The sequence below is a fragment of the Podarcis filfolensis genome (genome assembly GCF_964270895.1).
Source record: "Podarcis filfolensis genome assembly, chromosome: 3".
Classification (NCBI taxonomy): domain Eukaryota; kingdom Metazoa; phylum Chordata; class Lepidosauria; order Squamata; family Lacertidae; genus Podarcis; species Podarcis filfolensis.
Window position 1 is genome coordinate 101,005,829 of NC_139606.1, and position 18,442 is coordinate 101,024,270.

Sequence of the window (18,442 nt, forward strand, 5' to 3'; positions counted from 1 at the left end):
TTGGACAAAATGGCCAGGCAGATCAAATGGGGAGACCCTGGGCCCCTCCCCGGCTAATAATGCCTAAAAGCCAGTGATTCCCCACCCCTGCTATACATACTTATCCAGGAGTAAATGCACTGAACTCAATGAGACTTCTGGGTAAACATGTAAAGGATTATGCTGTAAGATGTATTTTAGCTGTGAAATATTTAGGCCCATTTATGCAAACCCTTACCTAGCACCATCAATATCACCCTTGCTGCAATAGGCAGCAATCAGCCGCTGGTAAGTGACCTACAAAAAAAGATGACGAAAATAAGACTTGCTATTTAATGAGTGGTGGTGAGTTAAAAGTTGGCCAAAAAAAAAAAGCCTTTATGAAAGAAGTACATACTCGATTGGGCTGAACATTAGCTTCTTCCATTTTTGTTAAGAATTCAGTTGGAGAGAATGTGTGCCCATTCTGAAGGTAGACCTTTAGCAAAGCATTGTAATGGCTTACATCATACACAACACCTTGACAAGAGATTATAAAGAAAAATTAAGATTCAGTACATTAAGAAGTTCAATACGATAAAATAATTCAATGCAACTACTATCATAGCAACAAATTTAGGCATAGATAAGAACACACAATTTCTGAAAGCGCGTGAAGCTATATTTCAAAGTCCACTAAACAGAGTGTACCTTTGTAATTCAACGCCTGAAACAAACATTTAACACATGTTTTGCAACACAGCGCATCTTAAGTCTACAACCTGTTCATTACACTGAGGAAGTATGGATATTATTAAGGCCAGTTCAGACATAATATTCTCAACCCTCCTTCTGTACTCCCATTTGTGACTATGGTTTGCAGCTACGTGTATTAAGAAAGGAAATCCAACCCATGGTGGGGAAAGGTCTATGTAAGCCTAAATATTGTTCAGGTAGCATCCAACTACTGTTTGACATTATATTTAAGCCAGGTCTGGTATTTAACACAACCACTATTTAATATCTACTCGCAAACCAAAGCTCTAAGAGCTATTACCCGTGGGAGCAATTGGGATATTGAACAGAATTCTGGATAATTGTTTAGCAATGCAAAAAGTAGCAATATTAAACTAAAGTCTCTCTCTCTCTCTCAAAAATGTTAAGCGACAAATTAACTGACTTCATTGCACAAAAACAAAGCTTGGTTTTAATATTAACACCTCTAGATGTCAGTATAGCTCTTGGAATCTAAAAACAGATTTCCAAGAGTTGTATGTGCAAGTATTTAAAGAATGTCAGCTACACATTTAGTATCTAACAGTATTTTAATTCCATTAATTTTTACACCAGAAAAAAATAAAGCACATGCTAAAATAACATTCATACGACTTATTTAAGAAAAAGAATACCTAGTCCTTTCAACTGGGTCCATATGGTATGGGCAAGTTCTGTTCTTTCAGCTGGATGATGCTCAGGCAATAATGAACCACAGGTTCTCAACAACAGTAGGGCCTGGTTACTACTTGGGTATCCTAAATCAGAACAAGATACATGAAACTGCAACATGAACAATCACTACGTAACCTAGAAGGCATAAAGGCAATAAAATCTATTAAGCGGGGGGGGGGGGCCTACGGATAGCTTTGAAAAGTTTAGAAAAGCATATCCACACTGTTCTGTGACATCTGACAACAGGAAAGGAGATGCAGGTCAAACTTTGCAAGATGGGGGAATTAAGAACTCAATCCTATGGTGTATCTAGTCAGACATAAGCCCCAGGGTTCAATGGGGCTCGCTACCCAGTTCAATTTAATTTAGAACATACCACCTGGGAAAGTATTTGAACATGCATGCATTTAGTAACATTTTCTAGGATACAGGTAGGTAGCCATGTTGGTCTGATGCAGCCAAAATACATACACACACACACACGTATATATATATATATATGTATGTATATATGTCCAGTAGCACCTTAGAGCCCAACTAAGTTTGTTCTTGGTATAAGCTTTCATGTGCATGCACACTTCTTCAGATACCAGCACATGAAAGCTTATGCCAAGAACAAACTTAGTTGGTCTCTAAGGTGCTACTGGACAATTGTTTTATTTTATTTTTTGATATATTTCCAAGGATAGTAAAACTAGAGGCATTGGGTTGTATCCAAGTTTTACTCAGAATAGACCCTCCAAAATTAATGTACCTAAGTTAGCCACGTCCATTAATTTCAAAGGGTTATGACTAATGTAGGGTGTTAGCCACCATGTTTTCCTGATGTGTCTCAAACTATTGTTGAAGAGTTTGACTCACAGTAAACGTCCCAGATGGTATACTTTAAATGGAGCAACTAGTCCTGCAGTGCAAATATGTGCAGGCAAAAGGTCAGCTTAAAACCAAAATTCTGATAGTATGGCCACTGCATATGTACATAAAGTGTGCTCTAGTGCCATATATATGCAGCTGAGCCTGTTTTGCCTATAGTTTGTAGTATGCAAGTGCCAATGTGTATATGCACACACTCGTTTCTGGAACAACTCAATACGTTTGTAGCATATTTATGAAGGATTTAGTAACACATGAGTGCACAGTGTCACATTTCTCAGGAATTATTTTTTGAAACAGTTCTTCTAAAAATGCTCACAGATAGCACCCCAAAGAAAGCCAAATTATGCGTCAGATTTGAGAACAGAAGAGAAGGTGACCCAAAAAATGTGTTTTAAGCAACCTAACTGCCAGAATGAAGTGATGCAATAAGCAGGGCAGAAATGACAATAATCACATAAATTAATGATTTAAGTTGATCTCTGTTTATGCAGAATATATATACTGAGCTTCTGCTCTTCACTGGGAGCACAGCGGGGGGCGGGGGAAATCAGTGCTCCTTTCATGTAAGCTAAACAACTGAAATAACACCCATGTTCTTTATTTCAATTTAGAAAGAAACAAGCTACTGATCCCACTTTTACAGGGAACTGCTCAGGAACTTCTAAAAAGTTTTCCCCAATGAAAGCTTTACGTTAGGAAATAATACACTTTCTATACATACTGCCTAATCAGACTGTAACCTCAAAAGAGTAGCTCACTATTATCTGCTGACTGAATACATGTGCAAGAAGAATAAAACTGGGCTCCATAACATCTGATGCAAAGCAGTATATAACTTTTTGCTTCGCTTAGCTATTAGCCATCATTTCTAGTTGCCACTGGCCACCCAATCCTTGCAAAGAAATTCCTCTCTTATCTCACACTAGGAGCTGGGGAAAGGAGAAGGATCAATGAGGACTCTCTTGTTTTCCAAAGCATGAGATAAGAGAAGAGATTTGCCAAACCAAGGAATAAGGTGTGAGAGAAGACTCTTACCCAGGCTTCCTCAAACTCAGCCCTCCAGATGTTTTTTTGGCCTACAACTCCCATGATCCCTAGCTAGCAGGGCCAGTGGTCAGGGATGATGGGAATTGTAGTCCCAAAACATCTAGAGGGCTGAGATTGAGGAAGCTTGCTCTTACCCAATGCTCTTGCCAATTCTGCTGTTAGGAAAAGCCTAGGAAGAGCTTATGCCCCCCCCCCTTCTGAGTTCTCTGCAATTCATAGAGAATTTGGGGCAAAAACCAGTCACCAAATGGTCCATCAAGAACTGGAGATGTGGCAACCAAATAAGTGGAAGATTACAGTTAGGGTTAGCACTACAGGAAAAACGTCTCCCAAATGAAATGGTGGTTTTCTTAAGCTCTGTAACATGCAGATGAAATCTCAACCAAAATAAGGTTTGCCAGATTAAGAAACAGACTTCTGTGTCACACCTGAACATCTTTAAGCAGCAGTGGCTAGGGCAACAGATACCTGCACAAGCTGCTCAGTCAGTGGAAACTTAAGCTGCACTTCAAATACTGTATATGTCTTTTCCTATGTAGGAATTATTCCCATGTTAAAAAAGTAAAATACAGAGTGATCCTAGAGACAAGGAAAAAGGAAAGGGATATCCCCCTTTTAAAAGGACACTGATATTGCTGCTTCTTAGCAAGATGTGACACTGGAAAACCGCAAGCCAGCCCAGCTTTTATGTCCATTATTTCAATTCACACTGTAGAAAAGTAATCCCATACAGTTGGCTTTTCAACCTCCAGGAATGGTGAACTGCAGATGCCCTGATGAACAAGCCACAGCTATGTACACTTTGGGTACAGAAACAGAAATTCTGCTATGGTTTAGAAACTTGGTTGGATCCATGCAGCTAATATCCACTTATATTGACCCTGTTAATTTTTCTTTTTCCACTCTGTTCATGTCTTAAAAGAGCTAAGAAAATGAGCAATGTACACTCCAAGAGTTGCTTGACCTGATCAAGGAAGGGAGATCTATGCACTGAAATGGCCATCCATTCGTGTAGCTGTCACACGTGTATCTGTACCACCACCACAGGCCACACCGTGACTGGATACACCTTTTGTTATGCACAGCCTGCACAGCCCCACTTAGGTCTGCCGGTCTTTACGTGCAAATTGTTGCCTGTGTTTTAGGAGCAGAAAATCTGTTGGGGTGGTGCTACTCTGCCACCCTCCAGCAACTTCATTGCAACTTATCGGACAGTGAAGTGGCAAGATTGGGGCTGGGCATGTGGATGGGCAGAGCCAATCTGGGGCTCCCACCAGAGCAGCTGTGCAGCCTCAACCCCACTGCTGCCCTGCCCCCTCCCTCTCGTTAAGTGACAGCAATGGGAGTGTGGTGGCACAGCAAACTTCAACCACACCTGCTACGGAGTTGGTCTGAGGCCAGGATAAGCAAAGTGAGTGATAAGCAATGGTGCAACCCTATATTCATGGGGGAGCAGGATATCTCCGTACATCATGTGCTACTGCCATTCAGAGGGAACTGCATCTTGGAGGGCAATTCCATTACAGCTGAGGCTATTCAACTGTAGGCATCTTACTGGCCTGTTGCTGGCTCTTTGTTCCTGCTACTGCAGGGAATATGCTGATCCACTGGGTGCTAATGCTTAAAATGCAGGATGAGCTTGTCGTTAAATTGACCCTGCCAAGGCACAAGAGAAGGATTATAATAGGGCTTCATAAGGGCAGGGACCGAGCTTGATTTATACCAAACCAGACCCGTGGGTACACCTGCCTCATGATTGTCAGTAACAACCAGCAGCAGCTCTCCAAAATTTTAGGGAGGAATCTTTGCTTGCAAGGCATGTGCTCTGCCACTGAGCAATGGAGCCTTTCTCCACGTTTATACAAATGTGCATAAGCCACCTGCTTTTATTTTGGAGAAGAGCAAGCAGAAAGCCAGCATGGGCCCCCCAATCCAGATCAGGAGCACATTTCAGACTGGATACCTGTGGCTGCTTTTTTCCAAAATAAAAGCATCCAGGTTAAGCACTCTTATATAAACATGTCACATGAAATTTAGTCCTCGCTGTCAATGCTAGTTAAAAAAGGAATACTGTTAAAATGTTTGTGCCCTGCAACTAATCAATTTTCACAAATTACATCTGTAACCCGAGTAAATGGAGCTCAATTTATTATTGCAGCCACCCAACTGCTAGAAATAATGTAAATAAAAAATGCTACAACTATTTTTGAAGCATTTTAAAGACAGTATATATTAATAATTGCCAAGGGTTTTAACAAAACGTAAGGCAAAACCACGCTGTTAAGCAAAAATTTCATGTTAGGTAAATATAATGTTAAGCAAAATAGTAACACTTTACCTGTTCTGCACACATCATGAAATATTCTTAATAGAAGGTTTTTAGTAATGCGCCCAGTTCTTCTGATAGATTCATCCAGTTTATTCAAGGCCCAATCAAAATGTTGTGTCTGCTTGCTTTGAATAGCTGAAGGTGGTTGCTCTTGAACTTCTCCCTTCTCTTTAGTTGCAACTGTAAAGAGCCTTGCTTGGTAGATCAGATGCCTACAAAACAAAACAAATCCCGCTTTGAGGGCAGATAACAGCTATACTTTGTGTCTTACATTTGCTGAGCATTCAGAGCTGAAGCAAACCTCCAGAGTTTTAGGGGTAGGAAACAACAAGAGCTAATAGTTCTGTTTGGAAAGCACTGAAAGAAGGAAGCTGGCCAGAGAATAATAGAATCTTAGAGTTGGAAGGGACCCAAGGGTCAACTAGTTCAACCCTTACCACATGGAATTTAAACCTGCAAAGCAGCACTCAACTGCAAAAAACGCTATTGTACTCTGCCTGTACATACATATATATACACACAGAAAAGAGCTGCAAAATAATAAGTGGAAGCTATGACAGCTGGTGCTAAAGAGATTGTGGTAAGGAGGACAGAAGAAACATGGGGGCCTGAAATATAATATGCTGTCACCTTTTCACCAGGACCTGAAGTTCCAAGATGGCGGCGCGTTCATACGCTGCGGCTCTGAGCTCCCAATACTTCACCTACTCACGCACAAAACTGGTGACAATAAAGTACAGTGGTACCTCGGGTTACATATGCTTCAGGTCACAGACGCTTCAGGTTACAGACTCCGCTAACCCAGAAATGGTGCTTCAGGTTAAGAACTTTGCTTCAGGATGAGAACAGAAATCGGGCTCTGGCGGCACAGCAGCAGGAGGCCCCATTAGTTAAAGTGGTGCTTCAGGTTAAGAACAGTTTCAGGTTAAGTACGGAACCCTGGAACGAATTAAGTACTTAACCCGAGGTACCAATGTATAAAGGACCAACCAACTTGTTTTAAACCATCTTAAAGCAGAAATGGGCAACATTTTTGAGTCTGAGGGCCACAGTCCCTTCTTGGCAATCCTCCACATGTTAGGGGTGGATGGGGCCAGAGGTAAACGTGAATAGAGCAATGAATGTCACTTTTACCCTTGTAGAGTAGGGCTACACACAGACCCTCTGTCTTCCATTCAGGCAAGCAAGCCATTATCAGAGATCAAGCAAGCATTTCAGCCAGGCACAAAACACTCAAAGAAGGTATTAAAAAAGGCCGGTGAGGGATGTGGTCTGGAGAGAGTCCCAAGGACCAGACGGAAAGATTTGGGGGGGGGGGTATTTAGCCTCCAGGCCTGAGGCTTTCCACCCCGATCTAAAATCTACCCTAGCCGCAGACGACAGCTATGGTGAAATGTAAACTGGGGGCTCCATGTCACTGGTTGCATTTATATGTAATGCTAAAGCATGGTTCAGTGCTACATAAGACATGCTTGAGCAAAGTGCTGCAGGCTCCCCACTAATCCATCCTTCTTCATACCTAGGAGCACAGCTTTAGCAGGTTTTTATTTTTAAGAGTCTGACTAATTTTACAAAACAAGATCCTAACCAACGGTTCAAAGTTGGCTTATTAAACTCAGCAGAGATTGTGTAAATTTAAAACTAACTCTGCTAAAGACCTCCTCGCAACTGTGCGTGAAGAGTGTGGAGCATGCAACTCAGGCTCATTAAGACATTCCTATGTTGTACTCATCCATGGTTTAGCATTACGTGAAAATGCATCCATTCTATGCTAGAAAATTCTCCAGAGAATATTCTCGAAACTGTAAATTCTAATGTAAGAACCAGTTTTACAACCCACATTTAAAAAATCTAGTAAATAATAAGTCAAGCTGTGATATTGCCAGTGTAAGTAATGAATAATGATTTTTTGGATCCAGTTACATTACTGGGCATTGTGTCATTCACCAGTGGCAGTTCTGAAATATGAGCTACAGAAAATGTTTAGTTTTTTTTTTTTTAGTCTTAAAAATGTGGTTCATTTAATTTGATGAAGATTTGAATTCGTATGTATTTCAACTATATGTAATAGCCTTTTCCCCTATTTTGGTGTGAACTTATTCTTAGCAATTCTACACCCTTGGCCATACAGTGTGATTTTTTTTTTAACAGAAAGTAGCTTTAATGCTTTACACACTTAAAGTACCTAGGCCTATACAATTATGTGTAACAGCAAAAAGGAATAGGCTTACTGTGGACAGAGCAGGAAAGCTGACATATGTAGCATTTATTTTAAACTTTATATTGATTTTATTAGTGTTGCATTGAAAATACTGTACCATGTAGATATGCTTATTAAAGAACGTACTCATGTAGTGGACCTGAGGTTTTTTTCATTTTCCTTTTACTTTAAAAGCTACATTTCATACATACACAACATAATTAGAATTCAAAGTTGATGGTAAATATACGGTTAGTGGTAGGCTTAGGGATTAACGTGAGTCATTCACGTTGAATTTTCAATTTCAAGTTTGGTGCAAAAAAATCAAAGAATGTGAATTCACGGCATTGCCCCATTGAATAAAAGTACCTATACAGTTTTTGGTTGCCATCTGAACAAGTTTACCCATGAATAAACACGTATATTAACTACTTATATAATTTTCAATGCATTAAAATAAATATTCTCCTATTTTAAATGAAAATTCTCGAGAATATTCTCCAAAAGATTATTCTCGAGATTTTAACATCACTAGGTAGGAGTACCTGAAGTATCATCATTTCCTACATAATAGTGCCACTGTATTCTGCTCTGGTCAGACCTCACCTGGAGTACTGTGTCCAGTTCTGGGCACCACAGTTCAAGGACACTGACAAACTGGAACGTGTCCAGAGGAGGGCAACCAAAATGGTCAAAGGCCTGGAAACGATGCCTTATGAGGAACGGCTAAGGGAGCTGGGCATGTTTAGCCTGGAGAAGAGGAGGTTAAGGGGTGATATGATAGCCATGTTCAAATATATAAAAGGATGTCACATAGAGGAGGGAGAAAGGTTGTTTTCTGCTGCTCCAGAGAAGCGGACACGGAGCAATGGATCCAAACTACAAGAAAGAAGATTCCACCTAAACATTAGGAAGAACTTCCTGGCAGTAAGAGCTGTTCGACAGTGGAATTTGCTGCCAAGGAATGTGGTGGAGTCTCCTTCTTTGGAGGTCTTTAAGCAGAGGCTTGACAACCATATGTCAGGAGTGCTCTGATGGTGTTTCCTGCTTGTCAGGGGGTTGGACTCGATGGCCCTTGTGGTCTCTTACAACTCTATGATTCTATGATTCTACATGATGCTATCTGGACCTTGAGATCTTATTCAGAATGGCTTCTCTAGGTAAGATGGAGAGGGTGGCTGCTGGGAACAGAGCGTTTTCGGTAGTGATACATCAACTTTGTAACGCTCTCCTAAGAGAGGCTCAACAGGCAACTTTGTTGTCTTTTCAGCGCTGGGTGGCCTTATTTCACAGGCTTTTTAAACTTTTAAAATTTTAAAGTCTTAGGGTTGAATCCAATTGTGTCCTTCCATTCACAAAAGAGTCTCTGATCTAATAGAAATCAACACCAGTGGAAGAGAGGAGAAGAGGCAATTTTTGCCAATTCCCCTTTTTGCAATATCTCAGACCACCTTCCCTTCTGCTCTGGAGGGACCTCCAATGCTGTTGAACAGATTTTGGAAGGTGGGGGACCCAGAGGAAAGGGGCTGCCCCTTCTATTCTGTTTTGGGCAGGGTACAAATTTTATTTTTATTTTTATTCCCTCAGATTTTTCATTTTAAAATTTAGTTACTGGACAGTATTGCTAGTGTAGCTTAACTTTTGTTACTGATTTTATTCTCTGCTTTTTGGAGTTACACATTGTTTTATGGCTCATAGGGGTATTTTAATATATTGATTGCCATTTTAAGTGTATTTTGTGTAAACCACTTAGTTATTCGGCAGCATATAAACACAGTTAATTAATTAATACAACTTCCAGTGAGATAATGCAAGGAGGTCCTGCTCAGAGTACTTATAAAGACATGAGAATTTAGATGAGAAGGGACTTCAAAGAAGTCAATCCAATGCTATGAAAAATGCTTCCCAAATAAATATGCAAGAGCCCTTTGCAAGAAAAATTCTGGAAAAGATGGTAGTTCAGATACTATCTACGTACCCCACAGATTTTGGGCCCCATGTACCACACAGACAATGCTCCCTTGTACATATATCTTGGAAATGCCTCACTAACAGGCAAATAATACCATCCGTGATAGATGGCCATCAGAACTTGTTTTGTGCCAGCTCTGTGGGAAGTGAAAACTGCTAAGGCAGTTATATGAAGGCTGCCATCTGTACCAAGGTGCATAGCTTCTCTGCTTTCTGGGCTTTCCCCAAAGGCAGGAAGGTAAAGGAACTGATAGGGAGGGGCAGCTCTGCCACTCAGCTGGTCACATTCAAATCTGATTGGTCCTGCCCAGTGGAGCAAGTGCGAGGACCAACCATAGAATTGTAGAGTTGGAAGGGACCAGAAGGGTCAGCTAGTCCAACCCCCTGCAGTGCAGGAATTATTCATCCATGGATCCCATCCTTCACTATACGAAAAATGCATCTCTTCTATCTAGGCCAGGGGTTGTCAACCTGGTCCCTAACACCCACTAGTGGGAGTTTCAGGATTCTAGGTGGGCGGTAGGCGGTTCTATGGCACAAGCTGAATCCTCCTTCCATTGAGCACTGGTGGGTGGTAAAGAAATTTTACCATCAAGAAAGATGAATTAGTGGGCGGTAGGCATAATCTAGGCAGAACGGACAGCTCTATTTTTGTTTGTTGTTTGTTTAGTGCTGTGCTCCTGAGGTTTTGCATTTTTAGGTTGCTTTTTTAAAAAAGGAACTGTTAGTGTAAGCTGCTTTTATCCCTGGAATACCTACTAATAAATAATAACATATTTAATAATAGAACTCTTCAAATTGACAAGTATCACTGGTCAAACTGATTAGAAAGGGGGAAAGGAGATAATTATTCAGAATTTACTACTAGGACCGCTCAGGATAAAAATTGATAATTTACAGGATGTAAGTTAACTTACATCACTTGCTTGGACATTCATTTCGTTTTATACGTTTATCCAGCTCTTCCTCCAGTCACTTCAGGGTAGCAGTCTTCCATACCTATCACTGTATTTCAAAATGATTTTAATAAATATTATTTACTCAGGAACAGAGATCCGGAACAGAGATCTCTGTTACGTTCAGTGAATATTACGACTATGCATTGGATTCAGCTGAGAGTCAAATAAGGCACATTCAGAGGGACTAGAATGAAGAAGAAGAGTTTGGATTTGATATCCCGCCTTTCACTCCCCTTCAGGAGTCTCAAAGCGGCTAACATTCTCCTTTCCCTTCCTCCCCCACAACAAACACTCTGTGAGGTGAGTGGGGCTGAGAGACTTCAAAGAAGTGTGACTGGCCCAAGGTCACCCAGCAGCTGCATGTGGAGGAGCGGAGACGCGAACCCGGTTCCCCAGATTACGAGACTACCGCTCTTAACCACTACACCACACTGGGTTGGGTATGCACAGCTACAGACAGATGTGAGTTGAGTTGCAACGGCCTAGAACGATCCATGACAGGAAGGGGGAAGGCATGAGGCCGGAAGGGTGGAAAAAATATATGAAAAGGCTGGGACCTACTTGACCGGTGGCTGCATCTTCCGGGGCAAAATAAGGCCCAATACTGCACCCCTCCTTCCTGATGCATGCTCTGCCTCAAAGGAAAACCACTTGTGAAGCACCACCACACAGGATTGGATTCTCCCATTTACCAGCTGTTAAGCGGAAAGATCCAATCTTGTGTAGTGCTAGTGCACTCTCCTGAACTTCTTTAACCCGTTTTAACTGTATGTTAAAATAAACTTTTAAAACCCATGTTTGGGGGACAGATCTGGAGTGGGGTGGGTGGACCCCAGGGTGCCAAAGAGTAGATTTTGGGGTCCTTGTACAGTCATAATTCAAAGTCCCATCTTTTGTACTTTGTGTCCTTGCTGCTCCCAGGACAGATTTTCTACAGCTTATGCCAGGTGTGAATAACCCAAGCTCTACAGATGTTGCTGAACTACAACTCCCATCATTCCTGGTCACTAGCCATGCTTGTTGGGACTTAAGGGGATTGTGGCTCAGCATCACCTGGAAATCCAACATCCGTCACCCCCACCTGACTTAGCCCAACCTTCCCCAACTGGGTGTCCTGCAGATGTTTCGGATTATATCCCTCATTAGACCAAGCCAACATGGCTGTGCTGATGGAAGCTGTAGTGCAGAACATATAGAGAGGACTAAGCTGAAGAAGACTGGTTTAGCTGAACAGAGAAATGTGGTGGTAAAAAGTTTGCAGCATGTTGCTTTACACAACAAAAACAAACAAGTTTATATTTAAAGAGAACACTGTTTATATACATCAAAATGTGACATGTTCCTTTTAAGCTTATTCATATGCCTACAGCAGCATCAAGGTTGGAACTTAAAACTCATAATGTTAAAAAAAGTGTGATAACTAAACTAAAGTGTACGCTAAAGACAGAAATCCAAATTCCTCTGTGCCTCCACAGCAAAAGTTCAAGCAAAAGGCATCCAGCCAGGATAATTCCTGCTAACTGAAAATAGGTTGAAGCAGTATTAGCTCTAGAGACAACTTGCTTTAGTACAAGCTCTTGAGTTTCAAGCTCTTGAGTTTCAAGTCTTCAACTGGTGGGTCGGGATTCACTACTGGGTTACAACCTGAGCTAAGGAGGGTCTCAACAGCAGCACTACCATCAGACAAAGTTGTCAGCACGTTGGGGCAAAGAATCCTACAAACATTGGTATCAAAAAGGTACATTATAACCAGAGCTATCTGAAAATGAATTTAAGAAAAAACTTAAAGCACTACACAGTTGTATTTTAAATCCTTTGATATGCGACGTCTAACAGCAAGAATTGAAAACACAAGTTAATCTAGCATCTTGATCAAAGTTCTGAAAAGGTCAATTCAGAATGATTTCAAACCTAACTCAGCCTACAGAGCCTGCTACATTACCAGCAGTACAGCATAAGGCCTCTGGAAATGTGACTTTGGTTCAGTTGTAATAATGGAACCTCCAATTTCCAAAGAACAAGTTCCAGCTTTCTTGCCATCAACAAATTATGCGAAAATTTGATGGCAGTGGTATATCCTAAAGGGGTCTTAATCCAAGCAACAAGAAAGCAGGTGAAAAACCATTCCTCCCAAAAAACCCTGTAATTAGTTCTAAACCCATTCATTGAATTGAGAGACCGACGTGGCTGTTGGAGGCTCCAGAGAGCCACATACTTGTAATCTCATTTGTATTTGATCAACTACAATAACTAAATTCAAACTTTTACAAACAGGAGTTTAAAAAGAACATCACTCAAAACTGAGTGTTCTGGGTCCTAGGTGTCTATTGAACTTGAGAGTCACTGCACCATAGTAACCTTAAAAGGTAGCAGTTTGAGACAACTGTGTAGTGCAATGGAGACACAGCTTGCTGATAAAAATGAGCATGGAGACTTCTGCCAGCAAAATCTTTGCTTTTCAGACAGAAATTATGTAAACACTGCATGCTGCAATTTTTTTAACAGCAGGCAAGTCTAAAAGCCCAAAGTAAATGGAATGCCAGTAGCAAATGCCCATGACCTCATGTCTGTAAACTCCAATCTGAATTGCAAATAGTTTGTGCACCTCCATAGTTGTGGTAGGGAAAATCTTAACACTACTGAACCACGACCCTTGTATGCTGCATGCTTGTTTTGTGCAACCGACAAAAATAACTTTTCTTAAAGGCATTTTCCTGGGTTCCTCTTGAGTCAGCTTTAATGCTTGTTGTGAACCTGCTCATTTCTTTCACTCCATCTGTTCACAATCTACTACTAGCAAGGCAGAGAATATTGCCAGCTGCCACCAATCTTTACCTTTATTTAGGGAAGCCCAACTGTTCCTTGCTTATTAATGCAATGTTTTGAGTGCCTTTGCGTAGACAGAATAGTCTAGCTATAGTCTAACTATTCTGATGCTTAGATCTGCACAGGTGCTTTTTGTTTTCATGACATTTCATTATCATCCATTATCTGAACCATAGCACATTTTTTTCCAAGTACTATTACTGAACTTTAATTAAACAGCCATTCTCCCTGGCACCTATCTCAAGAACGTTAAATTTCAGGCAACCAAGTAGTGATTTTTTTTAAATAGAAAAGTTGGCTCTCTTCTTCTTTTGGACCATCAATGTACCCCAAGCAGCTGGGGTCAGTAAAATTGTTAGCAGGTTCATGAGTTCTGGGGACTTATTTGGAAGGATGCTATTTATTCTTTTATTATTTATACTGCTGCTTTGAGCTGTTTTAGAAGGCAAAGCAGGACCTCTTTTAAAATAATGAATACTTTTTTGGGGTAGGGGAAATTATATAAAGGAGCTTTAAGCAACTCTTTTAAAAAGTCATTGCTGCATAAGAGTAGCATGTAATTGCCAGCTGTCACCAGGGCCCCACTTTTACTTATTTGCAGCCAGGGTGGAAGGGGAGAGCTGGCACAGCGATTGACCCAATGTGCCAGCAGTAGGGTCAGCTCAGGACCCAATAGATCTTGGACTGGCTAATTTCCACCCTTATCCATTTAGCAGGTAGAATGGGGAGCTCCATGCGAGCTGAGTGATGCTCATGTCACTCCACAGGCAGTGATGCTCATGTCACTCCACAGGCAGGAGGCTGAGAGGGCTGCAGCCTTCCACCTTCTTTCTTCTTCTCTGGCCTAGTAAGATTGTCTTCCATGAAAATGGTCTTAACAGTGAGTCCGTAAGTGACTGTGGAGGCCAATTCTGGATCCACACGTCCTTCCACAGTGGGGAAGTAGGTTTCCAGGTGGGTTTGCATTGCTCTGAGAGTCCTTCTTTTTTATCAGACCAGTATTACAGGTTCCTCACTCAGAAGTTGCAGTACCCCAGTTTAATATACATAAAAATATATCCAAAAGACATGTCAACTGTGATGGCACATACTTATTGAAATGGCTGTTTGCAGGTGCGCAGGATCACTTCATATTGTGGAAAGGTTTAGTAACGTTCAAATCAACTCTATAGCATTTGAAGAGCAAATTAGTATAGGCAGTGTTTAGTATCACCACCTCACAAGCTACTTTTGTAATGTTTGTAATGGTGTGTTCTCTCAGTAGGATTCACACTTTTGTTATCCTGAAGCAAGCCTGCCACTGTTTTCTCAACCTGTGTCAGACATGCAGATCACAGGCCAATCTGTTTAAAAAACCCACCTGTCGCAACTTAAACCGTAAGCCAAATTGTATGTAAGATTATTTACCATAACTATTCCATGTTGATCTCAAGAACAAAACTTAAAGCAAAATGCTGCAGTGCAATCTTAAGTATGTTTCCACAAAGAGGAAGCCTAACTAAGGGCTTACTCTCTAGGAGGTATGCTCAAGATTGCAGCCATTGTTCACAATTCCAGATTAGTGAGGAGTGGGGAACCTGTTATCTTCCACATGTTGTTGGACTCCATCAGCCCCAGCCAGCATGGCCAATGGTCAGGGATGATGGAAACTGGCCTTGCAGATGTTGCTGGGCTACACAGATGCCCCATCCCAGGTCTGTATCAAATTTCAGATTATATTGCCTGAAAACAGTGTAGAAAACCCCAAAAGTTATACCAAGGAAGGAAATTGTTAACAAGAAAAAGGGGAGAAACACCACAAGCCACTCAAGAAATTCAGTGGCAGCTTACTGATTTATTACAGCTTTAACTTATACTAGATTTCAACAACTTTTCTGTGCTTCTGGTGATAGCTTGCATGTGGGACTGAACCAGGATAGATGTAACATCACACAAAGAATTTACACATCACTTGTAAATACAGTAGGTTTCAAAAGAGTCAGGTCACACACAGCACATCAAGTGCTCAAGAACAGCAAGTGTTCACAAACCAGCCTCTGAACTCTTTGGGATCAAAGTCATGAAGCTATGTGTGCTTCCATACATATTTACTGTGGACTTGTTCCCATGCCTCCCAGCAAATATAGGGCAGTATTCAACTAAATAATTTCCCTGTATCTGCTCCAAAGGCTTGGGGGATTCCATAGAACATTGGGGATGGGGGCTATGCCAGCCCCAAGATTTGAATCTCTTCAGGGCTTGCTTATAGATGCAAGCCCTGGAGAGTTAGACAGACTGATTTTATATGCTACCCTTCATCCAAGGATCACAGGGCTGTTTACAGATCCAGACCTAAGAGCTGGCTTAAACATTAAGCAGAATCAAAGTTAGGGCTTTTCAGACATAGACTACATCTGCTTCAGGCTACAGCTACAGGGCTGTATGTTTGAATGCTTCCATACAACGCACCTCCCTAAACCAATTCAAGCAGGGACTGTACTGGTTACATGTGTTCCCAGGCCCAACCAAAATATAAATAATAATTCTCTCACTATACCAGCTCAGATCAGGAAACCAGTCCCTCTGCAAGCCTTTGCTTCGGCAGTTTAAAACACTGAATACTAGGAACAAGGCCTTTAGATTTGAGGATGCTCTACCCATCAAAGCGAGTGAACTTTTTCGCATTTTTGCAAGGCTTGCAATCTCAACTTACATTCAGGTAAGTGATTTTCTGTGTACTTGCTGGTATGTTTTGCCAATAATTAAAAAATGTACCACCACATTACTTTAATGCTTTAAGCCATTTTAAGAAAGAGTTCATGTGTTGTCTTAAAACAACACGCCAGGAAGGAAAAAAAAACCTTGTCTGAACCTTCCTCCCCAACATGCTAATTTCCCACATGCAAGGAGATGTTAATAGAGGCAAGCTTTCAAACCTGTAATCTCTGCACTTGTAGCCTGAAGGCAAACATCCCAGGTGGATGATTCTGCCACAGTCTTATACACACTTACCTGGGAATGAGACTGTGTACAAACTATACCTTTAAAGTACATTTGAAGCACATTCTTTTCCTCAAAGAATTCTGGGTGCTACAGTTTACCCCTCACAATTCCCAACAACTCACAACCGACTACAGCGAGGGAACAGGGTCAGGCCAATGGCCAACCACGTGCCTCTGGCAAGACCCCAGCACAAGAACCCTCTCCCATCTTGCGCTCTGCAGCAACCTGGCATCCGGAAGGATTACTGCCTCTGACCTTTAGAGGCACAGCATAGCCACTGTGGCTAGTAACGCTATACACGTGCTTTGAGGGGAGGGCATACAAGCCTAGGCCTCGCCGGCCTCAACAGCACTTTGCTTTTCTGAGCAGCCGTGCAAAGGGGTTTGCAGCAAAAGCCCTTAAAAAAACACAACTTGACACCTTGTGCCCGGAAGTAAACCCCGCCGAGTGCAACTGCGTTCACACGTGCACTCCCGAGGAAAGCTCAATGCGATGGTCACGGAATTCGGGCCCCACTCCCCCACCCCTATTTTGTTCTCGTGAAAGAGGTCAGGCAGACAGCACTTCGGACGCCCAGTTCTGCGAGGATTTGAACGCCGGCCCCGAAAGCAGCGTAGGAGCCCCCCATTCCCGGCCCTGCCAGCACCAGGCCGGCTCGCCGCGGGATTACTCCCGAGTAAACGTGCCCACAAGGGGCCTCCCCCGGCGACTGAGAAGCCCAGAGGGACCCCCGTGACCTTCCCCGCCGCCCCGACTGACTCTCGCCCGCCAGGCCGGAACCACCCTCACCTGCTGCCGCGGGAGGCTGCGGCCTGTGCGGAGGGCAGCGGCGCCCGGGAGCAGAGCGTGGCCTCCACGGCGCGGCCCCCTCTCAGGGGCAGGAGGAGCGAGCGGAGCCGCGAGGCCGACCTGAGGAGCCCAGCCATGATCTTCCTCCTCACGCACGCACCGGTCAAGGGGGAGCACGTGACAGAGGCCGGGCGGAACCACAGCGCGAGGAGGCGGCGCCGCCGCTTCCGGCTCTCCTGAAAGGAGGAATAATCTGGCTCGACGTGACTCAAAAGGCGGGATTCTGTTTCCCCGCCGCTCTTTAAAAGGGTCTCCCTCTGCTTTGGGGCGTTGTGAGAGATAAAAAGGTCTTCTCTCCCCCCCCCTTTAAAAAAATGGTACCGTCCGAAACTGTCGGATTTGTTTCAACGGGAGCTGGAAGGTGAGCCCGAGAGGCATCCTCGGGCCAGTCAGAAGTGTAACCCGGAGTTTCGATATATCGAAATCACTTGTTATCGACTTTGATTTCTAAGAATGAAGGCCCTGGCTTCTCACACGGGACGGCGGGGCTGCCAGGAGCGGTTTGTCGGTATAGGCGACAAAAGGAGAATTGAAAGGCGACTCGCAAAACTGAGCGGCCGTTTTCTTAACTTCGGGGAAACCATTGGTTGGCCTCGCTCTTCGCTCTCCCCTCCCCTTTGCGTTAAAGTCACGTGAGAGAATCCCTCGACTTCTGCTTGAGCATGCGCCCTTCCCGACTGCGCCTGCGCGGAACGGAGAAAAGTTTTGCTCGTAGCAGAAGGTTGTTTGATTCGCCCGCGGGCCGGTCGTAGGAGATCCCTGGGACGTTCTTTGGTGGGCAGTGACCGTAGTCCTTTTCCAGCTTTGTGTACCGCTGACAGTGCAGTCCTTTGCTACTCAGAAGCTAGCGCCCCTTAGTTCTATGGGACTTACTCCCAGGTAAGGGTGCATTGGATTGCAGCTGAATGCTGCTGTCCTAGGTACTCTTACTTTTATTTTATTTTATTAAATTCCTATACCGCCCTTCATCTGAGGATCACAGGGCGGCTTACAGTA

The 18,442-nt window shown here is 42.8% G+C and overlaps 1 protein-coding gene across 1 annotated transcript in view; it reads right to left on the bottom strand.

Moving 5' to 3' along the window:
• LRPPRC (leucine rich pentatricopeptide repeat containing) overlaps positions 1 to 18,062 on the bottom strand; it is a 113,133-nt gene extending 95,071 nt beyond the window's left edge. Inside the window, exons 1-5 of the mRNA XM_083604834.1 lie at positions 17,387 to 18,062; positions 5,669 to 5,871; positions 1,368 to 1,490; positions 377 to 498; positions 218 to 276 (exon numbers count right to left, since the gene is read on the bottom strand). Coding sequence (XP_083460960.1) covers positions 218 to 276; positions 377 to 498; positions 1,368 to 1,490; positions 5,669 to 5,871; positions 17,387 to 17,523 — 644 coding nt within the window. The 5' untranslated portion in view covers positions 17,524 to 18,062. The remainder of the gene's footprint in view (positions 1 to 217; positions 277 to 376; positions 499 to 1,367; positions 1,491 to 5,668; positions 5,872 to 17,386) is intronic.
• Between the last annotated feature and the right edge of the window lie 380 nt (positions 18,063 to 18,442).